The 24154-nt window shown below is 40.0% G+C and overlaps 2 protein-coding genes across 5 annotated transcripts in view; both read left to right on the top strand.

Annotated features, from left to right (window-relative positions):
* The window catches only part of PRRG1 (proline rich and Gla domain 1), a 132250-nt gene that overhangs the window by 71776 nt on the left and 36320 nt on the right, over positions 1-24154 (top strand). The window lies entirely within an intron of this gene.
* On the top strand, positions 15859-16553 carry LOC130842020 (ferritin heavy chain-like). The gene has a single exon (XM_057718666.1). It carries the CDS (start codon positions 15859-15861, stop codon positions 16408-16410), a length of 552 nt encoding a protein of 183 aa, XP_057574649.1. The 3' UTR covers positions 16411-16553.

Below are 24154 nucleotides of genomic sequence, written 5' to 3'. Positions count from 1 at the left end.
CAATATATTAACTCATTTGCCCAGTTCCACAGCACACATACAGTGGTTTCAGAATTTTAATGCCCATATCCATAATAGGGAGGGGGAAAACATTTATATTCATCCATCCATCTTTCCATTCTGGAAGTCATTCCATATGTATTCACAGAGATTATCCTATTTTTAAAAATCTGTATAGTATACTTCCTTGTAAGGATGTGTCACAGTTTATTCAACCAGTCTACTGTATTTAGGCATTAAAGCAGTTCCCAGTATTTTTTCCATTACAGATAATGCTGTAGTAAATAGTTTTGCATCATTGGAAGTATATCTTCAGGGTAGATTCTTAGAAGTGGACTGCTCGTCAAGGGTTTGTTGCATATGTAGTTTTGTTAGATATTGCCAGAGTACGCGCCATAAAGCTTGTACTGTTTTACATTTCCACCAGATATTTGAGAGTGCCTGTTTCCTCACAGTCTGACCAGCAGAGTGTATTTTAAAAGTTGTGACATTCTTTTCAATCTTTTGGGTGTGACATGGTATTTTGATGTAGTTTCAATTTACATTTCTCTTGTGAGTGAAGTTGTGTATTTTGCTATGCGTTTATGGGCCATTTTTATATCTGTCTTGTGAATTGTCTTTGCCTTTTGCCCATTTTTCTGTCAGATTTATGGTCTTTTTCCCCCCCCTGAATTTTTAATAAGTATATTAGAGATACTAGCTTTTGTTGGTGATATATTTCAAATTGTTGCAGAAAAAAAAACTGATCCCACGAGAAACCAAGCACAACACTCGGAGAGTTGGAGAACTCAGGTTTATTAAGCCGGCGGACCCAGACGAGCTAACGCTCCAAAATTCTGGGGCCCCGTTTCAGGGGAGTCTTCTCCTTATATAGGTTAAAACATACAGCTATAATTGGTACAAACTGATTGGCTACAAATTACTATAGGTCACGGGCAGTTACAGAGAGCGGGAGTTGCCAGGGGTTACACACATAGTAGGGGTTCCTAACAGGAACTTGTAGGAGCCGGACATTCCATTCCTATCAGGACTAAGGTCACAATTTGCATTCTCACATTGGTTGCAGGTTGAAGTTAATGGTCACTTAACAAGTCTATGTGCAAAGGGTCTCAAACAAAGGCTTGGTGGGGGTGGGTGCCTGAGAGCGAGACAGTCTTCCCTTATCTGATCACTCTTAGTAATTCATCTTACTGTTTAACTGAGAGTGGCGAGCAGGCCTTTGCAAGATAGAGGAGAGGAAGTTTCAATTTCCTCACCAAAATTACGCTTAGTTGTCATTTATATTTTGAATTTGCTTACGCCTACGCCATAAATTAAATATTTTATTAAATCCAGATTTTTAATCATAGTAGAAAACCTTCCTCTTATGCCCTGGTTATAGAGGAATTCACACAATTTCTTCTAATGTATTTGAGTTTTTACATTTAGATCCCTGATTCACTTACAGTTTATTCTTGGGTGTGGTGTGAGTTATGGATCTGATTTTTTTTCACATAGCAATTCAGTTGTCCAAACACAATTTATTATGAAATCCCTCTTTGCCCCAGTGATTTTAGTTACCTTTTATCATATACCTAATTTCAGTATGTACTTAGTCTATTTCAGGTTTTTATATTCTAGTCCAGTGGTCTATCCTTCTACTCAAATGCCAGTATCACACTTTTATTTATAGAAGATTTTTAGTCTATTTAGTATAAATTAGAACTAGTTCCCCTTATAAACTCTTCTTTTTCAGTGTTTTGTGAGCCATTCTCAAATGCCTATTTTTCCATATAAATTTTAGTATTAATTTGTGTAGCACAGAAAATCATTTGTCAGTATTTTTATTGGAATTTCAGTTTGTAAATTAACTTAGGGAGAACTAACATCTTTAAGATAATCAAATCACCCTCTCCAAGAAGAGATTTCTTTTTATTTGTTGAAGTCAGTATTGCTCTCTTTCAGGAATGTTTTATTGTTTTCATCACATAAGTTTTGCATATTTCTTAGGTTGGCTCTTCGCTATTTCTTTGTTGCTATTGTGCATGAGTTTTTCTTTTCCATGATATATTCTAACTGGTTATTATTTGTGAATGTGTAAGCTATTGCTTTTTTTTTAAAACCTTATTGAGTTACAATTGACATACACTTAACCACACATATATAAATTATACAACTTGGTAAGTTTTAACATATGGATACACCTATGAAACCATTGCCACAATCAAGATGATGAATGGATTCATCATTCCCCAAAGGCCCTTCTTACCCTATCGTAATTCCCCCTTCCCACCTCTCCCTATGATCAAGACCACCCCAAGGCAATGATTTATTTGATTTCTGTCACTGTAGTTTCGTTTATATGTTCTAGAGATGTCTATAAGTGAAATCATACATTATGCACTCTTCTCTCACTTTTTTTACTCAGCATAATTATGTCCAGAGGCATCCATAGTACACATAGCAATAGTTACCTGTTTTTATTGCTGAGTATAGTATATCGTTGTATGTATATGGACATTTGGGTTGTTTCCAAAGTGGGGTTATTACAGATGAAGCTGCTGTGAACATTCATGCACCAGGTTATTTATTTTTTAAAATTAGTAACCCATATATATTAAAACATTTTTTTTTTATTTTTGCCTGCATCGGGTCTTTGTTGCGGCATGCAGAATCTTCGCTGAGGTATGCAGGATCTTTTGTTGCTGCGTGTGGGTTTTCTCTTCTCTAGTTGTGGCACACGGGTTCCAGAGCGCATGGGCTCTGTAGTTTGCAGCACGCAGGCTCTTTAGTTGAGGCGTGTGAGCTCAGTAGTTGTGTCACTCGGGCTTAGTTCCCCCGCGGCATGTGGGATCTCAGTTCCCTGACCAGGAATCGAACCCGCATCCCCTGCATTGGAAGGCAGATTCTTTACCACTGGACCACCAGGGAAGTCCCAATAAACCATATATTTATTTTGACTTGAGTTCTAAGAAATCCTGTGGTCCAAGTTATACTTGGAAGGATGCATTAGATTTTTAAAAACTTTTGAGATAATTATAGATTCTCAGAAAATTGCAAAGATAATACAGAGAGGTCCCATGTAGCCTTTACCTAGTTTCCTCCAATCATTACATCTTACATAATTGTAGTACAGTATGAAAACCAGGAAACTGACATCAGTATAATCCGTGTGTATAGTTCTATGCCATTTTATTACTTGTGTAGACTCCTGTAACCACCACTACAGTTAAGGTGCAGAATTCTTTCATTATCACAAAATCTCCCTTAATAGACACCCCCCCCATCCTTAACCTCTGATAATCACTAATCTCTTCCCCACCTCTGTAATTCTATCATGGCAAGAATGTTATATAAACGGAATCATATAATATAGAACCTTTTGCCTGTTTACACTCAACATAATGCTCTTGAGTTCATCCAAGTTGTGTGTATATCAGTAGTTTGTTCTTTTTTATTGCCGAGTAGTATCAGTAGTTTGTTCTTTTTTATTGCCGAGTAGTATTCCTTGTCACGGATTTATCACAGTTTGTTGAACCATTCAATTATTGAGGGACATCTTGGGTTGTTTCTAGTGTGGGGTTATTTTAAATAAAACTGCTATGAGTATTTGTGTACAGGTTTTTGTGTGAACATTAGTTTTTATTTCTCTGTGGTATAATTGTTGTATGGTAAGTATGTGTATAGTTCTTTAGGATACTGACAGACTAAGTTGTCATTGTATAAATTACCGTTTTAAATTCCCACTAGCAGTGTTTGTGTGATCAATTTTTCTGCATACTTGCCAGCACTTGGTGCTGTTACTGTGTTTCTTTTTTTAGTCATTTTGATAGGTGTGTAGTGATACCACATTGTGGTTTTAATTTCCATTTTCTTAATGGCCAGTAATGTTGAACATCTTTTCATATGCTGATTTTCCATTTACATATTCTCTTCTGTGAAATCTTCTTTCCCTTCTTTTGGTTATTTTCTAATTGGATTGTTTGTTTTCTTGTATTTTTGAGAGTTTCCTGTATATTCTAGATGCAAATCCATTGTCAGATATGTGTTTTGTAGGCTATTGATTTTTATGTGTTAATTGTATATCTTACTACCTTACCAACCTCTTTTATTGCTTTCAAGGTGAATGATGATTTTTTTTTCTTTCTTTTTTTTCATTTTATTTATTTATTTATTATTTTTTGGGGGGTACACCAGGTTCAATCATCTGTTTTTATACACATACCCCTGTATTCCCTCCCTGCCTTGACTCCCTCCCCCCACCCTCCCCTGAGTCCCCCCCAATGATGATGTTTTTATTGCTTCCCTCTCTGGCCCTTATGCGTGTCAGTGCTTCTCTGTATGCTTTCCTGCCCTCAGAGACAGTATGCTGCGTTTCAGCAATCTTTGAAGCAAATGGAAGAAGAAACTCTTTCAGCAGTTGCTCAAGCAATTCTCTGCACTCTCCAGTATCACCTTTTCCTCTCTATAGAATCATTCTCATTAGCCTACACACCTTTTAGGAAAAAACAACAACAACAACTCTCTTCACCCTAAATCTCTCTCCAGCAGTCACCTCATTTCTTGAAACTCTGCTCTGGCTGTGCTCACTCCCCTGGTAAGCTTTCCTAGTTTGTGGCTTGAAATGCTAATAACTCGCAAATTTATATCCTGGAGGGTTACCTTGAACTGCAGACCTGGGCGACTAACTGTCTACTCAACATCTTTTGGAATTGGATACACTTCTCAGACTAAACATAGACAAATTTGTGTCCCTTCCTTACAGATCTGCTCCTGCCACAGCCTTTCTGATCTCAGTATGTGGTTAGTAATGCATCCATCCATCTCTTTTGCTAAGCCCCAAACCTTGTTGCCATCTCTGCCTCGTCTCTCTTTTTCAGATCCACACTCCATCTGCCAACAGTGTTGGTTCTAACATGAAAATATATTCAGAATAGAACCACCTCTCAGCCTCTCTACTTGTTACCACTTTACATCCAGGCCACCGTCACTCTCTCATTCGTATGATTTCTTGGCCCCTCCTTATAGGTCATTCTCAAAACAGCAGGCTAGAGTGATCCTTTCAAGTGTCTTCTCTGTAACGGCTTCATATCTTCCTTAGTAAACATCCAAGTGCTCAGGATCACCCACAAGGAAACTACACGATCGGTCCTCATCCCTCGCCACACCACACCTCCACTATGGCTGCAGGTACTCCTTTATCTCATCTCCTGTGACATATCACCCTTTCATCACTGTCCTGTGGCTTTCTTGTGGCTCCTTGCATACGAATAGCACATGTCCTGCCTTAGAGCTTTGGCACTTGCTCTCTCCTCTTCCAGATGGATGTTTCTGAGCTCCTTCATCTTTCTCCGTCAAGTTTACTTTCTCAGTGAGGAAGTATCCTACTTTAAATGGCAACCTCTTGCTCCTTCTGGGAATTATTTTTCTTCCCAGCCCTTACCACCATCTGACACCTATTTGTTGTATTTGTTTATTGTTGCTCTCCCCCCAGAACTGTTAGCTCTATGACAGCAACATTTCTGTTTTGTTCATAGCTATGGTCTTTAGCATATGAAACAGTGCTGGCACATAATAGGAATTAAATAAATATTTGATGAAGGAACAAATGAATGGGGATTGGCATATTATGAAGTACATTTAATTCATGGGAAGTAGTGATCTGAAACTTATTCACAAGTTAGCTGATAGATGTGGACTTAATTTAAAATGTATTTTTTATTATGTTGGTGTTAGGTTCCTTTCCTTCTTTATGGTTTAAAGGCTGTCATCTGAGTTTGTTATGCCATTAAAACCATACCATTTACAAAAAGGTAATCAGGGGCTTTTGATCTCTTAAGTGTAATAGAAATGGTATTCTGATCCTTGATCTATTTCAGAACATCTCTTTCAGAACAGTGTTTGTTATATGTTAAGAAGGATCTACTCTCTGTTAAGAAGCAATGGCGTAACATAGTATCATCTTTGAAGTTTACTTGATTAATCCAGGCAGTGAAGAAAATTATTGACTTTTGGCATTTGCTTTCTAGTCTTAGACTACATATTAGCTGTCTTTTTGTTTACTAAAATGTATCAGAACAGTTTTACTCATATTTAATTTTCATCATCCCCAAATCGGAACTGTGTGAAGTTAGAAGTATGCTTTCAGTAGATTTTTTGGGGGGAGGGGGAGTGTAATTTCTTACCTAATTTGGAACATAAGTCTAATTATAAGATACAATAGAAGAAAATGTGTTATATTTCACAGTCCTCCTCTTCACCAGTGTAGAAATTTGGTCAGATTATTCAGATGCTATCTGCTGAGTGCCTACTATATAACAGACAGGGGACATAAAACAGTGAATAAGCTGACCCTCCCTCCTGGCATTTGAGATCAGGGACAGACAGCCTGCATACTCACAAAAGCCCACATAAGCAGTAGTTAGCAGAATGCCCTGCCCAAATCCTCTGCTTGGAAGATCACATGGACCTGATTTGGTGTCTCAGCTCTGCCACCTACTGACGGTATTGCTTTGTGCAAACATTTCACCTCTAAGCCTCAATTTCTGTACCGTACCTTTAAAAAAGGAGAAATTACACCTTCAGCATTAGGTTTGGGGCTGTGCACTTAGCTTAGTGCCTGGCATAGAGAGAGCCTTCGATAAATGTATTTTATTCTAGCTTTTAGGTGCTGGATTATAATCACTTTATTTCAGAATCTTTATTTGATCTCTACCATTGTTTTCTCTCTTTTCCTCTCTATGGGTCCCCCAGGGTACTTTGTATTTTGGAACTTTTAACCTTGGACTAACATGAAGAAAATAATAGTAATTCTTTAAAACGACTATTTCAGAACTTTTCTTGACAAATTATTTCTAGTTTATTTGTGCTTGACTTTCCACAGTGGCTGTCCTGAAACTTGAGAGCGTATAAGAGTCAGCTGGGTTGCTTCTCAGAACTGCACAATCCCCCTCAGTGCTCAGATCTGGGTCTCTCACACTCCACCACAGCAAAAGAAATCAGGACTCTTTTTAAAAAAAAATAAATTTATTTATTTATTTAATTTGTTTATTGGCTGCATTGGGTCTTCGTTGCTGCACATGAGCTTTCTCTGGTTGTGGGGAGCAGGTGCTACTCTTCATTGTGGTGCATGGGCTCCTCATTGCGGTGGCTTCAGTAGTTGCGGCACATGGGCTCAATAGTTGTGGCTCATGGGCTTAGTTGCTCCACGGCATGTGGGATCTTCCTGGAGCAGGGCTTGAACCCGGGTCCCCTGCATTGGCAGGCGGCTTCTTAACCACTGTGCCACCTAGGAAGTCCCCGAAATCAGGACTCTTTGGGGGAAATGGCTGATTCGAGGGCTGGAGCAGGGAGAATATAAGATGTGCTGAAGTGTGTTGTAGTACCAGAAAGTAAGGAAGTACTCAAAAAAACAAATGAGACCATGTCCAAGGGACATAGGAGCCAACCTAAAGGAGCTCTCAATGGCCAAAGCCAGAACAATTTGAATAACAAAATAAGTGATGTACTATTGAATTATAACCTAAAGCATATAATAAATACACGAGTCCATAATGACACAAGTAAATGAAAAAATAAACAGGTGAGAAGGGACAAATCCACAGTACACAAGAATTCCAAACTGTGTATGTAGATACTCCCCTCTCCAGGAGGCAGAGCTTAATTCTCCACCTCTCCTGAAGCATGTTTGGTCTCAGTGATCTGCTTCCAAAAGCTAGAGTATGGGGGCGGGGGGGGGGGGAGTACCTTAAAGTGCAGAAACCTGGCACACCTCTACCTTGACTGGGTGATTAAGGTTAGCATCATCAGTGATGTCATATATAACATGTTATGAGAAGGGACTTCACCTCTGTGGTATTTTCCCCCCAAACCCATAACCCCAATGAAATCATGAGAAAACTACGAAAGACATCCAAATTGAGATATATTCTACAAAACACCTGACCCCTCAAAAGTGTCAAGGTCATAAAAAAGAAGAAAAGACTGAGAAACTGTCACAGAACAGGTGAGACCAAAGATATATGATGATTAAGTGCAATGTGGATTGGATTCTGCAACAAAAAGGTCATTAGTGGGAAAACCAGTGAAATCCAAATCCAGTGTTAATAGTAATGGACCAATATTGGTTCATTAATTATAACAAATGTACCATCCTAATGTGATGCTAACATGAAGGGCTACTGGATGAGGGGTACAGAGGAATGCTCTGACCTATCTTTGCAATTTTGCTGTAAATCTAAAATTTCTTCAAAATGAAAAAAAATTATTTCAAAAATGCACAGTCCAGGGTCCACAGGTCTCCATGGGGCCAGGGAATCTGCTTTCGTGAGCAGTCCTGGGGATTCTAACGTAGGTGATCAGCAGATTACATTTCGTTAGATTGTAAAGCAAATGGTTTGACTAAAACTGCTTAGTTGAAATACTCAAAAAGCTTTGCAGTGGGTAGTATTTCTGGGGGGGCATGGACGACTGTCCTGTCTGGGGCTGTCCTATGCCCTGTGCACTCCATGCTCCACTCCGCCCCCAAGCTGTGTCTGCAATTTAGAAACTGAGTCCAATGATTTTAGTCTAAGTCCAGCTATTCCTTTTTGGATAATACCTCTTGTTCCAAAGTATTGCCTTAGATTTGTTTTCTGTGGAAATTATTAAAAGAGAAATTGAAGAAAGAGATATGCAGCGCCCCTTCGTACTGGGATATGCTACGAAAGCTATATTGGGGATCCCTGAATTCAGAGCCCACAGCAGGACATAGCATGTAGACACTTGTGGGTGAAGATGGTAATTGACAAGAAGTGCTCAGTGTCTGATGTATTGAATACTTGGTCACTAGTTCCCTGCAGATTACTCATCACACCTGCAGGCAGAAACTTGGATTCTTTGACATTGTTAGGGGAACTCCTATTTCATTTAGCCTCTCATGATCCATTGATGGCACTTGAGCCACTGATTCAGAGCTTTGCCCTTTGAGAGCTGAGGGAATTCAGGAAGGTAGTGAGTTGAGTCGGGGCATAGACATATAGGAGGCAAACAGGGGGCATCACTGTGGCTGTCTCCCAGACGTACTCTATGCATTTCCATCCAAATCTTTCCACACCTTCACTAGACCCATCCCAGACCCTCTTGGAGGAGCCAAATATGAAGTTCCTCTTCAGCCACGTGGGGTAGTTTCCTGGGGCTCCCATGGGCTTCATCACTACTTCTTTTGGGATCTCTTGGGAATAAGTTAAACAGGACCAAAGTCTGTTATTTTGTGGAATTGGTATTCTGAGCTACCAGAAAGATCAGGAAGGTCTGACAGCACATTGTCCATTATATGGTCATTTAAGGTAAGTTTTTGTTGATTACATTGTCAATGTTTTTAAGTTAGTGGTGAACTTTATGCTCTGGCAGTTGGGCCCTTTTGTAGATTATAAATGCTAGGTAGTCTCAGTTATTCTTTTCAGTTTATGGTAGTAGCTTAATTTGGAGGGTTTCGGCCTGCATATTATCAAAGCAGTGGACTTGCTCCAGTGTGGGTCTCTGCTGCCTATGCTAGCAGTCTGTTAACCTTGACCTGAAATTACTTCAGCAGGTTTCCTCTCTCAATGCCAGTTAATCTTTTTTTTGGACCTGCCCTCAGAGAGCATAGATTTAATATAACTCTGCATATCTTAGGCAGCAATGTCTAGTTAGTGATGCCCTGTTTAACCTCCAGATATGCTGCTGTTTACCCATGATTACCCTCAAGACACATGTAAAATTTCAGAACTCATCAGTGCTCCTCATTAGAATTAGTTTGCCAGAGGAGTTCTCCAAATGGAGCTGGTGGAAATCCAAGGGTTCCATGAGAATAGCACAGCAGGTTTTAAGGTCACATAAGGGGTGAGTCAGGTGTCTGAAAAGACCCTGCCTTGCATAATCACTCTAGTTTGACAGTCTAAACTCTTGTCCCTTGAAGACAGGCAGATCTCATACCTTTCTAGGCACTTTGGGGCATAAAAATTCCTATCCACTCTCTTCCACTTGAAACTGGAGTGTTGGATTCGCTTCATGCTCACCTTTTCCTCCTCTGCTCCTTCATCTTCTGCTAGATCTTAACCTGAAGATTGTGGAATAAGGAGAGGGTCATGATCTGCTCTTTAACAGTTTCCTCTTCCCACTTCTCTCTCCTCTGGTATTTTGAGGACCTGCAAGAAGGAAGGGGAAAGGGGACAGATGTCTCTCACTTAACTGGTATTGCTGTCACCCCTCCTTGGCTGTCACTCATTCTTTGGTGGGCTTAATTATAAGTTGGGTGGGAGATGCCCAGTGTTTTTCAAGTGGTCCTAGAAGCCTCCCCACAACACAGTTCCAGGAAAAGGAGTTATGACTCTGTGTTGGCCTCTTTGGCCCCCTTCCCCAGCTGGCTCCTGTCCCGGTAGGCACACCTCACTTCCTTGTTGAGGCCCTCTGCCTGGAAAACAGCCCTCTGGGGCAGAGTAGCGGCAACATAGCTCAAGTTTTCCATGATATCCACCTAACTTATGGGAAGTTCTTACAGCCTCATTTTAATCCTTGGAAAGAGTCTGCTCTACTGATGACCCTGTTCCCCACCTTGCTTTCCCTCATATTCACGCTGCCCTTCCTATGGGCACCGGGGGCAGGAGTGGGGCACGGCGGCCATTCCACTGCTTAAGTAGATGTCCACTTGGGGAATGGTTGTTAGTGTTCTCCTCTTGCAGGTACCCTACCTTTGGCTTTCTTGGAGCTCCCCTTAGTAGTTCAGGGTCTTAGGGTCTAAATGGTAACTTTCAACGTATGAAAGTGTGACAAAGCAACCTAGCACGTGCAGTGGTCATCCTCGTGGGCTCGTCAGCCAGCATGGCACTGCTTTGGAGCACCCGACTGCTTGCTAGGCAGTCCTGTCACTGTTAGAAATGGCTCGCGTTATCCAATAGTGAGCGGCATTCAGTCAGTGGAATTGATGAGAATGAAACCTTCACATTCACACTGGGATTTGAGTAAAACCCCAAATCAGCAACTTTGCTTGGTAAATGTTTAATGCCCCTATTATTTCATCTGAAAGATGGTGTCACATGCCTCCCGTGGCCTGCTAGGAGGTTAGCTATGACTTCAGAGAACAGGGGTCTACCTGTTACCCAAGGAATTATATTCCTTAGCCTAATATATTAAACCTCTCTCTCCTAAAAAGTAACAGAAAGAAGATAAAAGTCAGAAACCACCCATTCTAGGATGAGGCTGAAGTGTTGTAAAATGATACAACATCCAACAGAAAATGCCATTTTTTTAAATTAATGTTGTCTATCTTTGTAAATAATACTGTGGACCATTAAGGCCACACATAAATTACCAAGAGGTTTAAACAATTTTGAATAGTTTAGAAAAGTAGCTACTTTGATAAATATACTAAGGCAAGTGGATGACAAAACCCAATATACATTACCATGTTTCATCAGTTCTCTAATCATGTATTCACATTTGAACTTCTGTGAAATTGAGGTGCAGCTTACAATCAGTGGCATGTGGTTGAAAGCATGTTTTTTTCTTTTTTAATAGAGAAAAAAGTCTGCTTTTCAGTTCATGGTATATTTGATAAAATACAGCAACCAATCACCACCCCTGCCCACTCCTCAGAGATTCCCATCTGGGTGGGGCCACTACTATAAATCAATCTCCGTTACAGCGAGTGGCTGCTGATTTAATATTGGGGGTTGTACTTGGTTCTTTCTGCCGGTGTTAGGGCACAGCTCCCCTAGTGTTAGGGTGCAACTACCCCCAGGGCAAGACTTCTGACCATGGTTCTCATGGTTGGAATATCAGCAACTGTAGAAATAAGATTCGGTTTCGCCACTTCCAAGGTACAATAAAAACAGTGACAAAGGAAATTAGAACCTTGCGATAGCCCTGTATTGTCAGCCCTAGGTCCTAGGTACCATGAAGCTGAAACACGGCATCTGTTCCTCCACTACGCACATAGCAAGCAGCAGAGCAAAGGGAGCTCTGCCTTTTCTTGAATTGTATGCTTCAGAGGGTTGCACTAATGTCAGCACTTAACATAGCATTATTATTTGAATGTTAAAATATTAGCCCATTCCCAAAGCTAATATACTAATCACTGCTCATCATGAATAGACTAAAGCCTATGTTTTCTTTCCATTCTCTTATTGAAGAAAGACTCATGGAATAGGCTCCAATCGTTGTTATAACTGATAGGGTCCGGGAGAACCAAATAGGTCAAGCTCTTCATTTTGCAAATAAGGAAATAAGAGCCCCAGAGAAGTTGTCAATTTGCTCATTTCCCCATAGGAAGATACTGATTGGTGCAGCCCAAAGTAGGACCCAGGTCTCCCTGCCCTCCCCTCCCTCTACATTGAAGACAATTCCCTCCTAACTTAGTGGCTGTTTATGCTTAGGTTTCACAATGGAGCAACTTACCTCTAGGCTTCTTATGCCCGTTCTTTTTAGGCCATTAGTAAAGGCACATCACAATATGCTTATTCAAGCCCAGATATGATTGAAATGGAAAAATTGGTGGCTAGTTCATGCTCTCAGCTGTATTTTTATTTTTACTGTTTTAAATGCTTTAGAACCGGCAAAGCGGGTGACACTCTTTGCACCTTTAGGCCAATATTGTGAGTGCCAAAAAGATCAATGATGTGCCTGATTTCTGACTGGAGTTGGAACTGGTGGCTTTTGATTCCTAATCAGGTACTCCTGAGCATCATACTATGTAGCTGACACACCTGGAGTACAAGGCAGGAAGAAAAGAAAAAGAAAGCCTAATAGAATTTGCAATATAACAGGCCCAGTTGGGAAGGAATATAGAGGTTGGCTGAAATTTCCTGTTATTATCTGAGAAGTGGCAACCTGAACTCTTAGACAGTTTTGTTCGGTTTGATGGTGAGGTCATTTTCAAGGGAGCTGTCTTTAAGCTAAATAAACTGATGAGGTTTCAGTATAATTCTAGAGTAATGTCTGAAGAGGTAGAAGAGATGATAAAGAATTCTATTTAAAATTAGTCAAACTTGGGACTTCCTAGGTGGTGCAGTGGTTAAGAATCTTCCTGCCAGTGCAGGGGACATGGGTTTGATCCCTGCTGCAGGAAGATCCCACATGCCGCCGAACAACTAAGCCCACATGCCGCAACTATTGAGCCTGCACTCTAGAGCCAGCCAGCCACAACTACTGAGCCCACGTGCAGCAACTATTGAAGCCCACGTGCAGCAACTATTGAAGCCCACGTGCCTAGAGCCTGTGCTCCGCAACATGAGAAGCCACTGTAATGAGGAGCCCATGCACCCCCACGCTCGCTGCAACTAGAGAAAGCCTGTGTGCAGCAACGAAGACCCAATATAGCCAATAAATAAACAAATAAATTTATAAAAAAATAAAGTTAGAGTTTTCAGTTCTACAGAGATTCATTTTTATTACTTTGAAAGACACATTACATTATAAAGATCCAGGTATATACTAGTAACTAAAATGAGATAAAGTAGTAAGAACAATAATTCCCCATAAATCTAGAACGTATTAGTTTTTCATTAAAACTGTTCCATGTTGCTGTTTTCTATTTTAAAGTATTAAAATCCAGAAACTAACACAACATTGTAAATCAACTATACTTCAAAACACGCACACACAAAAAAAACCCAAGGTAAACTTTAGACAAAACAGAGATAATTATGTACTAGGAATTGTAATCTCTCTTCAATTTACCATAAAGAGATACTTTGTTCCAGTGTATGCCATTTTGTTTGCCTTCTCCACTCTGCCACCTCTTGTATTACTCATTTCCATTATACTGGAAATCCTGTGCTCATTACAGTTTGGTCATGAATTGCCCTACCACCAACATTCTTGTTGAGAAAAGAAAGTTATTGCCTGAATTTATGTATTCTGAGTTGCAATCTGTGTGGCAGATACTGTTGATCTAAGAACCATTTTACATCCTTCTTCCTTGCTCAGAGAACCCCAGTTGGAGGGAGTAATAATATACCCAGGTGCTAGAGGTGTGAATCCTAATTAGTCTAATCATGATTCTGATCTAGTCTAGTCATTGCCATGACTAATTACGGTAATATTGTTCCCTTTTCATAATCTGTAGTGATGTCTTCTCCCTCATTCTTGATATTGGTAATTTGCCTTCTCTCTTTTTTTCTGGTCAGTTAGTCTAGAAATTTATCTTCTCTTTAATCCTAAAGAGTTTGTGCTTGGTTTTATTTATTTTCTCTATTTTTTTGTTTTCTATTTCATCGAATTTTCCTTTCTTTATCATTTCCTGACTTCTGTTTGATTGGGGTATTTATTGCTCTTCTTTTTCATGTTCCTTAAGGGAGAAGGTTAGATTTTTGATTTTACATGTTTTTTCTCTTCTAATCTTGTGTGATTTGAATCCTTTGAAATTTATTGAGACTTGGTTGTGGCCCAAAATATGATTTATCTTGGTAAATATTCTATGTGTATTTGAGAAGAATTGCTTCTAAAGAATATATTTTAAAGATTCTTCTGTCTCATAAATATTCTTTCTTTCTCTTTTCCTTTTCTCCTTCTGATTTGTAAGAAGTAATACCATGCTGGTTGCCTGCAGAAAGGACACCAGTGTGGCTTTGAAACATGTGATTTTATTACCTATTCAGAAAATTATTTACAGTTTTAGAAATTTTAAAAAACGATAATTGAATCATGGTAGTGGTTAAACACACCAAAAACATCTAAACATACACACATAACCCCTAAAGGGTATCATTGGCACACACACAAATGAGGAATTCTTAGAAGATAGGAAATGCAGATACAGTCAAATTAGTTAATTCAGAGAATTTGAAACATCTGCAGTAGAAAACTGAGGACATTCAGACACTCGTCAAGAACAGTCACCAAAATTGAAGTGCTGTAGAGTCCTAGGTCAGCCATGAGATGAAAGAGCTACTCTGGGAACAGCACATCTGTTTCACCCTGCCCTGAGCCTCTCCCAGTCCTGCTTACACTGGGCATAAGCACCTGTGCCAATGACCACCTTTAATCTCCCAAAGCTGCTCTCCAAAGACAGTGCATGAGCTTAAGGCAACTGCAGACCAGCACAGAAGGGAAACGTCAGAACACAGCTCTCTCCAAGGGGAAAACATTTGCCTTCCGATGTCAGAAATAACATCTTTATTTTGGCAACAGTGAGAGGGTCCTTAGCCTACCTGCAAGCTCCATGTCACGTACCCGCAAAGGAGGCCACTGAGTAACTGACACGCTCTGCCCTCCCATTCCCGGGAGGAGACTATTAGTGCAATGGACACCACAGCTCTGGAGGTGATCCGTCCTAGTTACCGAGGCTCATCAAACGAGCCCTTTCTTCCTAAGTGTAAGTGAACAAAAGTGTGCCAGGTATTGAGGAAAGTAAGAGAAGATCAGGATGAACAAACATAACTATTTCTGGAGAAAAAACAAATATAATACAGGAAACAGAATAAATCCAAATTCATATTCTCAGAATTTTAAGGAAGACAATGGGTTTATAAAATGAGAACAGGGTGCTATAAGAGGGAACAATTGGAGAACAAGGGAAAGTCTCTGGAAAACAGAAATATTGATGCGAAATTTAAAATGGAATAGATGCCCGGTGCTCAGCGCAGTGTCCCTGTCTCATTCAAGCTTTGATGGAACCTGGGACACAGCGCTCGTGCCCCACACTCCGAACGCTCCGCCCCCCGCCCTCCATAACGAAACCGGAACTTACGCAAACCCAGCCAACGGACCTGCCTTCCGGTTCATCCCAGAGCTACGGACCTGACCTGAGCTGCCGGCCTCCGGCTGCCCTTGTCCACCACACCTGGAAGGCTCTGCGGCCGCTACCGCCGTCCGCACCGTCTCACCTTGATCTTCACGCCCACCGTGACCGCGCAGCCAGCCATGCTGCCCGCGCTGCCCCCGGAGATGCGCCAGAACTACCACCCTGACTGCGAGGCCGCCGTCAACAGCCACAGCGCTCTGCAGCTCCACGCCTCCTACGTGTACATGGCCGTGGCCTTTTACCTCGACCGAGACGACGTGGCCTTGAAGCAGTTCATCAGCTTCTTACTGTGCCGCTCCCGCGAACACATTGACCAAGCCGGGCGCCTGTTGTGCCTGCAGAACCGGCGTGGGGGCCGCCTCAGCTTCCACGACATCAGGAAGCCAGACACCAGCGACTGGGAGAGCGGCCTCAAGGCCATGCAGTGCACCTTGCTCCTGGAGAAGCGCGTCAACCAGAGCCTGCTCGACCTGCACCAGCTGGCCATCGACAAGAGCGACCCCCAACTGTGTGATTTCCTGGAGACTCACTACCTCAACCGGCAGGTGGAATTCATCAGAGAGCTGGCGGATCATGTCACCACCCTGAGCAATAGGGAAGCCCCGGATGTCGACATGGCAGAGTACCTCTTTGACGAGCTCACCCTGAGCGACGGTGACAAGAAGAACTGAGCCTGGACTGGACTTTCCTAGAGCCACGGGGTGACTGCTTAAGGTCACCATGCCTGCCACGCAGACCGCAGTATTGCCCTTGCAGAGAAAGTTCACTGAAGTTTTTTTCTTCCAGTTTTGTCAGTTCTTCCCATAAAGTTATTTGCTTCCTAAATAAAGGTTTCTGGTTGATTCGTGTGTGCAAATCTCTCACCTTTTAAGTTTTAAGACGGGTATCCAGGAGTCTCTCCACATACCTATGCCCCACACGTATGCAGCTCAGCATCTCCACAGAGGGAGGGAGAAGGTGTTCCATGGGACCGCGGAGAAAACAAAATCCATCCTCCCCTAATAAATAATGTGGGGGTGGTCTGGGGCCCTGGTGAATGTGGGTGACTGTACATAGTTAAAGTATAAAAACATGGCCTGAAAATCATGATTGGGGTTGATCTGGGGAAAGAGTGAAGGGAATGGGATTGGGTAGGGGTTGAGATAAAGGGGGTCTTCACTTTATTTGACATGTTAATGGTTGATTCTTGGTAGCAAGATGGGGGCCCCTGGAAGCCAGCATGGCAGAGTCCCTCTTTGGCAAGCTCACCCTGGCCTACAGTGTTAAGGGAAACTGAGCCTTAGCCTGGCCTCCCCATAGATGTGAGGGTGATTTCCTCTGGTGCCTATGCAGGACATGCATGATGTCCTTAGAAAACCTCTACTTTCCCCTTATAAAGAGTATGGTTATGTGGGGTGAGGTGAGATGGGTGGTTTGGGGCACTGGTGTCTGTGGGTGCATGTGGATATGATAAAAGTGTGGATAAAAACATGTTCTGTAATGCATCATAGTGGTTGCCTCCCAGGAAGAAGTGAAAAATAGGATCGGGTGGGGATTAAATAGAGTCCTCAACTTTATCTGAAGTATTCTAGCTTATTAAATTATGCAAGTGTTAATGTTTATTGTTTCTCAGTAACAGTCTGGGGCCTTGGAAACTGGCATAGTGGAGTACCTGTTTGGCAGGCTCACCCTTGTCCGTGATGATGGGAACTGCCTTAGGCTGGCTTCACCATAGACACAGGTATGACTTCACATAGTCAGCAGTGCCAGGCATGTATGCTGCTGTTATAAAACCTCTGCCTTTGTTTTCTTTTTTTCGTACAATTTCTACTAATAATTTGGTACAAAAAGAAAACCCTACTCAATAGAAGTGTTGAAAATGTAATAGTTGCTGAACATCAAATTTTTGATAATGGATATATAGTAGATTGAATCTCCCTCAGAGAAATAATGAAGAGTCATAGAAGACCCTTGTACAGTAACTAATAGCCACCAATAGAAATTTCAGAAGGAGAAAATAGAGGGTTGCATAAAAGGGTACACAATAAGCAAGAAATATTTTTTTTAATTTATTTTTTGGCTGCATTGGGTCTTCTTTGCTGTGCGCAGGCTTTCTCTAGTTGCAGAGAGTGAGGGCTCCTCTTTGTTGCAGTGCTCAGGCATCTCATTGTGGTGGCTTCTCTTGTTTCGGGGCATGGGCTCTAGGCACGTGGGCTTCAGTAGTTGTGGCGCATGGGCTTAGTTACTCTGCGGCATGTGGGATCTTCCCAGACTGGGATTGAACCCATGTCCCCTGCATTGGCAGGGGGACTTGTAACCACTGTGCCACCAGGGAAGTCACAAGAAGTATTTTTTAAATGCTAACTACGTCCAAATACTATTACCATATATTTTTCTCCTTTAATATACCAACACTCTAAATTAGATTAATAGATTTCCCTATGTGGAATTATTATTCCTGGAATGAAACTTACTTGGTCACTGTTGATTTGTTTTGATATGACTTTTTTGAGCTATAACATTGTATAATATTAAGATGTACAATGTGTTGATCTGATACACATGTTTTGTGAAATGATTGCCACCAAAGCCTTAGCTAAAACCTCCATCACCTCACATAATTACCATTTCTTTTTGGTAGTCAGAATATTTAAGATTTACAATCTTAGCAACATTCAAGTACAGTATATAATACAATATTGTCAACTATAATGATCATGCTGTACATTAGATCCCCAAAATTTGTACCCTTTGATTAACATCTCCCCTTTTCCCCCACCCCCAGTCTCTGGTAACCACCATTTTACTCTATGAGTTTTGCTTTTTTGCATTCCACATATAAGTGATAGAATACAATATTTGTCTGACTTATTTTACTTAGCATAATACCCTCAAGGTTCATTCTAGTTGTTAAAAACATCAGGATTTCCTTCTCATAGCTGAATAATATTCTAGCGTGTGTGTGTGTGTGTGTATCTCATATCATCTTTATCCATTCATCCATTGATAGATACTTAGGTTATTTCCATATGTGGACTTTTGTGAATAATGTTGCATTGAACATGGAGATGCAGATCTCTCTTCGAGATGCTGTTTTCCTTTCTTTTAGATAAATACCCAGGGAAGGAATTGCAGGGTAATATGGTAGTTCTACTTCCAATTTTTTGAGGAGCGTCCATACTGTTTTTCATACTGTTTTTCATACTGTCTGTATCAATTTACATCCCCACAACAGTACACAAGGGATTCGTTTTCTCCACATCCTCGCCAACACTTATTGTCTCTTTTCTTTTTAATGATAGCCATTCTGATAGGTGTGAGGTGATATCTCATTGTCGTTTTGATAATTAGTGTTGTTGAACACCTTTTGCGTGTATACCTGTTGGTCATTTGTATGTCTCCTTTGGAAAAATGTCTATTCAGGTCCTCTGACCACTTTTTAATTAGATTATTTGTTTTTTTGCTATTGAGTTATGTGAGTTCTTTATATATTTAGGATATTAACCCCTTATTAGATATACCTATTTGCTTTACTGACTGTTTCTTTTGGCATATAAAACTTTTTTTAGTTTGATGTAGTCCTACTTACCTCTTTTTGTTTTTGTTGCTTGTACTTTAAGTGTCATATCCACAAAATTGTTGCCAGGACCAAAGTCAAAGAAGTTTTTCCCTGTTATCTTCTAGGAGTTTTATGGCTTCAGGTCTTACGTTTAAGTCTTTAATCCTTTTCGAGTTAATTTTTTGAGGGGTGTAAGATTGGAATCTAGGTTCATTCTTGTGGGTGTGGTTATCTAGTTTTCCCAACACCATTTAACAAAGAGACTATCCTTTCCTCATTGAATATTCTTGGCTCCCTTGTCAAATATTAGTTGACCCTATGTGCATGGATTTATATTTGAGCTCTTGATTATGTCCCATCAGACTATGTTTTTTATGGCAGTGCCATACTTTTTTGACTACTAATGTCTTGTATTATAGTTCAAAATCAGGAAGTATGATACCTCCAGCTTTGTTCTTATTTCTCAAGATTCCTTTGGTTATTTGGGGTGTTTTGTGCCTCAGGAATTTTAGGATTGTTTTTCTATTTCGTAGAAAATGCCACTGAAATTTTGATAGGAATTGCACTGCATCTATAGATGGTTTTGGCTAGTATGGACCTTTTAACCACATTAATTATTTTCCTCAATGAATACAGTACATCTTTCATTTTATTGGGTCTTCCTTTTTTTTTTTTTTTTTTTACCAAAGTCTTAAAATTTTCAATGTACCTCCTTGGTTCAATTTATTCTAGAGTATTTTATTGCTCTTGATTTTATTGTGAATAAGATTGTTTTCTTTATTTTTTTAGATGTCTTGCTAGTGTATAGAAAATGCAACTGTTTACTCTATGTTAATTTTGTATCCTGCAACTTTCCTGAATTCCTTGATTGGTTATAACAGGTTTTTGGTGGAGTCTTTAGGACTTTTTATATATAATATCATATCATCTGCAAAGACATTTTGACTTCTTTCCAATATGGATGCCTTTTATTTCTTTTTCTTGCCTGGTCGCTATGGCTGGGACTTCCAGTACTATGTTGAATAGGAGTGGTGAGAGTGGGATTCTTGTCTTGTTCCTGATCTTAGAGGAGAAGCTTTCTACTTTTCATCATTGTGGCTGATGTTAGCTGTGGACTTGTTCTATATGACTTGTACTCTGTTGAGGTGTCTTCTCTCTATACCCAATTTGTTAAGAACTTTTATCATGAAAGGATGATGTGTTTTATTAAATCATTTTTCTTCATCTTTGGAGGTGATCATATGATTTTTATCTTTCATTCTATTAATGTAGTGGCTCAGTTTTTGATTTGCATATGTTAAACTATCCTTCCCTCCCAGTGATAAATCCCACTTGATCATAGAATATGACCTTTTTAATGTGCTGATCAATTAAGTTTGCAAAGGTTTTGTTGAGAATATTTACATCTATATTGAACAGGGATATTGACCTGTAGTTTCTTTTCTTGTAGTGTCCTTATCTGGCTTTGGTATTAGGGTAATACTAGCCTTGTAAGATGATTTTTGGAGTGTTCCCTCCTCTCCAACTTTTCGGAAGTGTTTGAGAAGGACTGGTGTTGATTCTTTTTTAAATGTTTGGTAGAATTCACCATCTGCTTCTGGCTTTTCTTGGGGAAAGCTTTTCATTAGTGAGTCAATCACCTTACTCATTATTGTTCTGTTCAGATTTTCTGTTTCTTTCTGATTCATTCTTGGTAGGTTGCATGTTTCTCAGAATTCACCCATTTCTTCTAGGTTCCAATTTGTTGGTGTATAGTTGTTTATAGGATCTCTTATGATCCTTTGTATTTCTGCAGTATCAGTTGTAATGTCTTCTCTTTCATTTCTGACTTTGAGTGTTTTCTCTTTTTTTTCTTAGTCTAGCCAAAGGTTGTCAATTTCATTTATTTTTTTCTTGATGTATGCATTTCCCTCTTAGAAATGTTTTTTGTGCATCCCATTTGTTTTCATGTGCTGTGTTTCCATTTTTGTTTGTCTCAAGATAATATTCTATTTCCCTTTTGAATTCCTTGACCCATTGGTTGTTCAGGAGTGTTTTTTAACTTCCACATATCGGTGATTTTTCCAGCTTTCCTTTTGTCACTGACTTCTAGTTTTATACCATTGTGCTTAGGAAAGCTACTTGGTATGATTTCAGTCTTCTTAAATTTGCTAAGACTTGTTCTTTGACTTAGCATGTGATCTATCCTGGAGAATGTTTCTTGTGTGCTTTAGAAGAATGTGTGTATTCTCCTGCTGTTGGATGGATTGTTATATATATATATATATATATCTTCAGCCCCTTTGACCTAAAGTAAAGTCCAACATCTCTTTGTTGATTTTTCTGTCTGATCTATCCGTTGTTGAGAGTGAAGTATTAAAGGCCTCGACTATTATTGTATTGCTGTTTATTTCTCCTGTTAGTTCTTTTAGTATTTGCTTTTTATTATTTAGGCCTTCTGTGTTGGGTGCCTAAATAGTTACACTTGTTATATCTTCTTGATGAATCGACCCCTTTATCAGTATACAATGACTTTGTGTCTTTTGCCATATTTAGCTTTGTCTATTTGGTGTGATAGATGTATAGTGACCTCTGCTTTCTTTCGGTTATAATTTGCTACAAATAACTTTTTTCATCCCTTCACTCTCTGTATATGTATGTCCTTAAAGCTAAAGTAATTCTCTTGTAGGCAACCTATCATTGGATCTTTGTTTTTTTTAATCCATTCAGCCATTCTTTGTCTTTTGATTGGAGAATTTAATCCTTTTATGTTTAAAGTAATTACCATAGGTAAGAACTTAATATTGCCATTTTGTTCACTGTTTTCCGTTTTGTACATCCTTTGTTCCTTTTTTGTCTCTCTTGCTGTCTTTGTGATTTGATGACTTTTTGTTAGTGGTGTGCTTTGATTCCTTTATTATAATCTTTTTTTTGTAACTAACGCAGGTTTTTCCTCTGTGTCTTTGGGGTTGGTTACTGATGATTATTGTGATTGTTTGGTCATGTCATGTTTCCTTGATGTTTTTCATGTTCCTTGACATTTTGCATTGCTGTCTTCTCATTTGAAGCAGTAGTCACCTCCTACAGTCTTTACTAATTGTCTTCAGGAGAGAAATACCTGCTCTGAGCCCTGGTAGTGATTCTGAGGCTTTCTCAGACCTTCTATGGATATAGCTGCTCCACACTTCTTCCTCCCTCTAATGGCAGAATTCTTAAGCTTTCTCTTAGACCCACTCTTGATCCTGCATTGCACCAGGCCAGGTGTTGATAGTCTCACTTTTGTCTTCCAAAAGGTGGCACTAAATCTTAAGGTTGTGTTTTTTCTCTAGCCTGCAGATTTGGGCGATTTTCTGCAAGTGCTCACTAGCCATTTCCCAAAGCTCACTCTTGCCACCACCACCACCAGGAGCACACACAGGGAGTGTGGGGGTGTGTGTGTAGAGGAGGCATGCTGAGTACTGAGGGTACCCAGGGGTCTATTGGGGTCATCCATGGGCAAGGCATTTACCAGTGCTTGTGGGCAGTCTTCTTAACGGAGTCTAAGACACAGTTAGTAGGATCCATTTCCCTTTAATACCCTCTAAGAGGCCTATGTGCCACTCTCTCAGCTTCTTCCTGATCCCCAGTCATGGAGCTCACAATTCAGAACTCCTCTCCAACGTGTCTGAAATTTGTATTACTTCTTCCAGTGGTGTTTTACAACAGGAGCTTTTCCTCTGGAAACCTGGACTTCCACAGAGGTTCTCACATCTGTGGGTGATTGTCGAAGACAGTGTTTTCCAGGGGCTCCTGGATTGTGGCCAAGAGAAGTTAAAACTGGTTCACAGGCTACCCCAGGAGGCATACCTGGGACCAAGTCTATATGCCCTTTACCCAGTGTGTGGGTTGTTGAGACTCCTTCTGGGACAGTTGGCATGTGGACCTGGATGATCCTACAGCCCCCACAAAGGCACTTTTGTCCATGAATGGGTGCCAAATTGTTGTTGAGGGGGGACAAAGACGATAAACGTCTTATTCTATGATGATGCTGACATCTCTCTTGCTGATATTTCTATTTATGATTTTTCATCTTTGTTCATACTTTAACATATAGACCTTTTTAAAAATATGTGTGAGTAACATCCCTGCCCTGCTTTGGTGTTAGGATTGTTCTGCCCTTGTAAAATAAATTGGGAAATTTTCTCCATTTTTATATGCTCTGGAACAGTTTTCATATCATGGTTTTCTTGTTGTTCTTAGAAGGTTTAGTAGAATTCCCATTGACATCATCTGGATTTGTTCTCTTTTTGTTAAGATAGATACTTTTATTTCTGTGGGGGAAAAAAAGCCTTTGGGATTTTGATAGAGATTGCATTGAATCTGTAGGTTGCTTGGGGTAGTATGGATATTTTAATAATATTAATTCTTCTCATCCATGAAACGGTATGTCTTTTCATGTATTTGTTTCTTTTTAAGTTTCTTTCAGCAGTGTTTTGTGTCACATTGATTGATTTTGATACATTCAACTATCCTTGTATCCCAGGGATAAATCCCACTTGGTCATGATATATGATCCCTTTAACGTGCTGTTGAATTTCATTTGCCTAGTATTTTGTTGAGGTTTTTTGCATCTATATTCATCAGAGATAGTGGCCTGTAGTTTCCTTTTCTTGTAATTTCTTTTTATGACTTTGGAATTAGTGTAGTATTGGCAATGTAAAATGAGTTTGGAAGTGTTTCCTCGTCTTCAGTGTCTTGGAAGAGTTTGAGAAGGGTTAGTGTTAGTTTTCCTTAAATTCATATGGGACCACAAAGGAGTCCAATAGCCAAAACAATCTTGAGTAAAAAGAGCAAAGCTGGAGGCCTCACACTTCCTGATTTCAAAAACTATTACAAAGATACAGTAATAAAAAGAGTAT

Source organism: Hippopotamus amphibius, chromosome X (genome assembly GCF_030028045.1).
Source record: "Hippopotamus amphibius kiboko isolate mHipAmp2 chromosome X, mHipAmp2.hap2, whole genome shotgun sequence".
In the NCBI taxonomy this organism is placed as follows: Eukaryota; Metazoa; Chordata; class Mammalia; order Artiodactyla; family Hippopotamidae; genus Hippopotamus; species Hippopotamus amphibius.
This window is presented reverse-complemented; position numbering and strand designations above follow the sequence as displayed.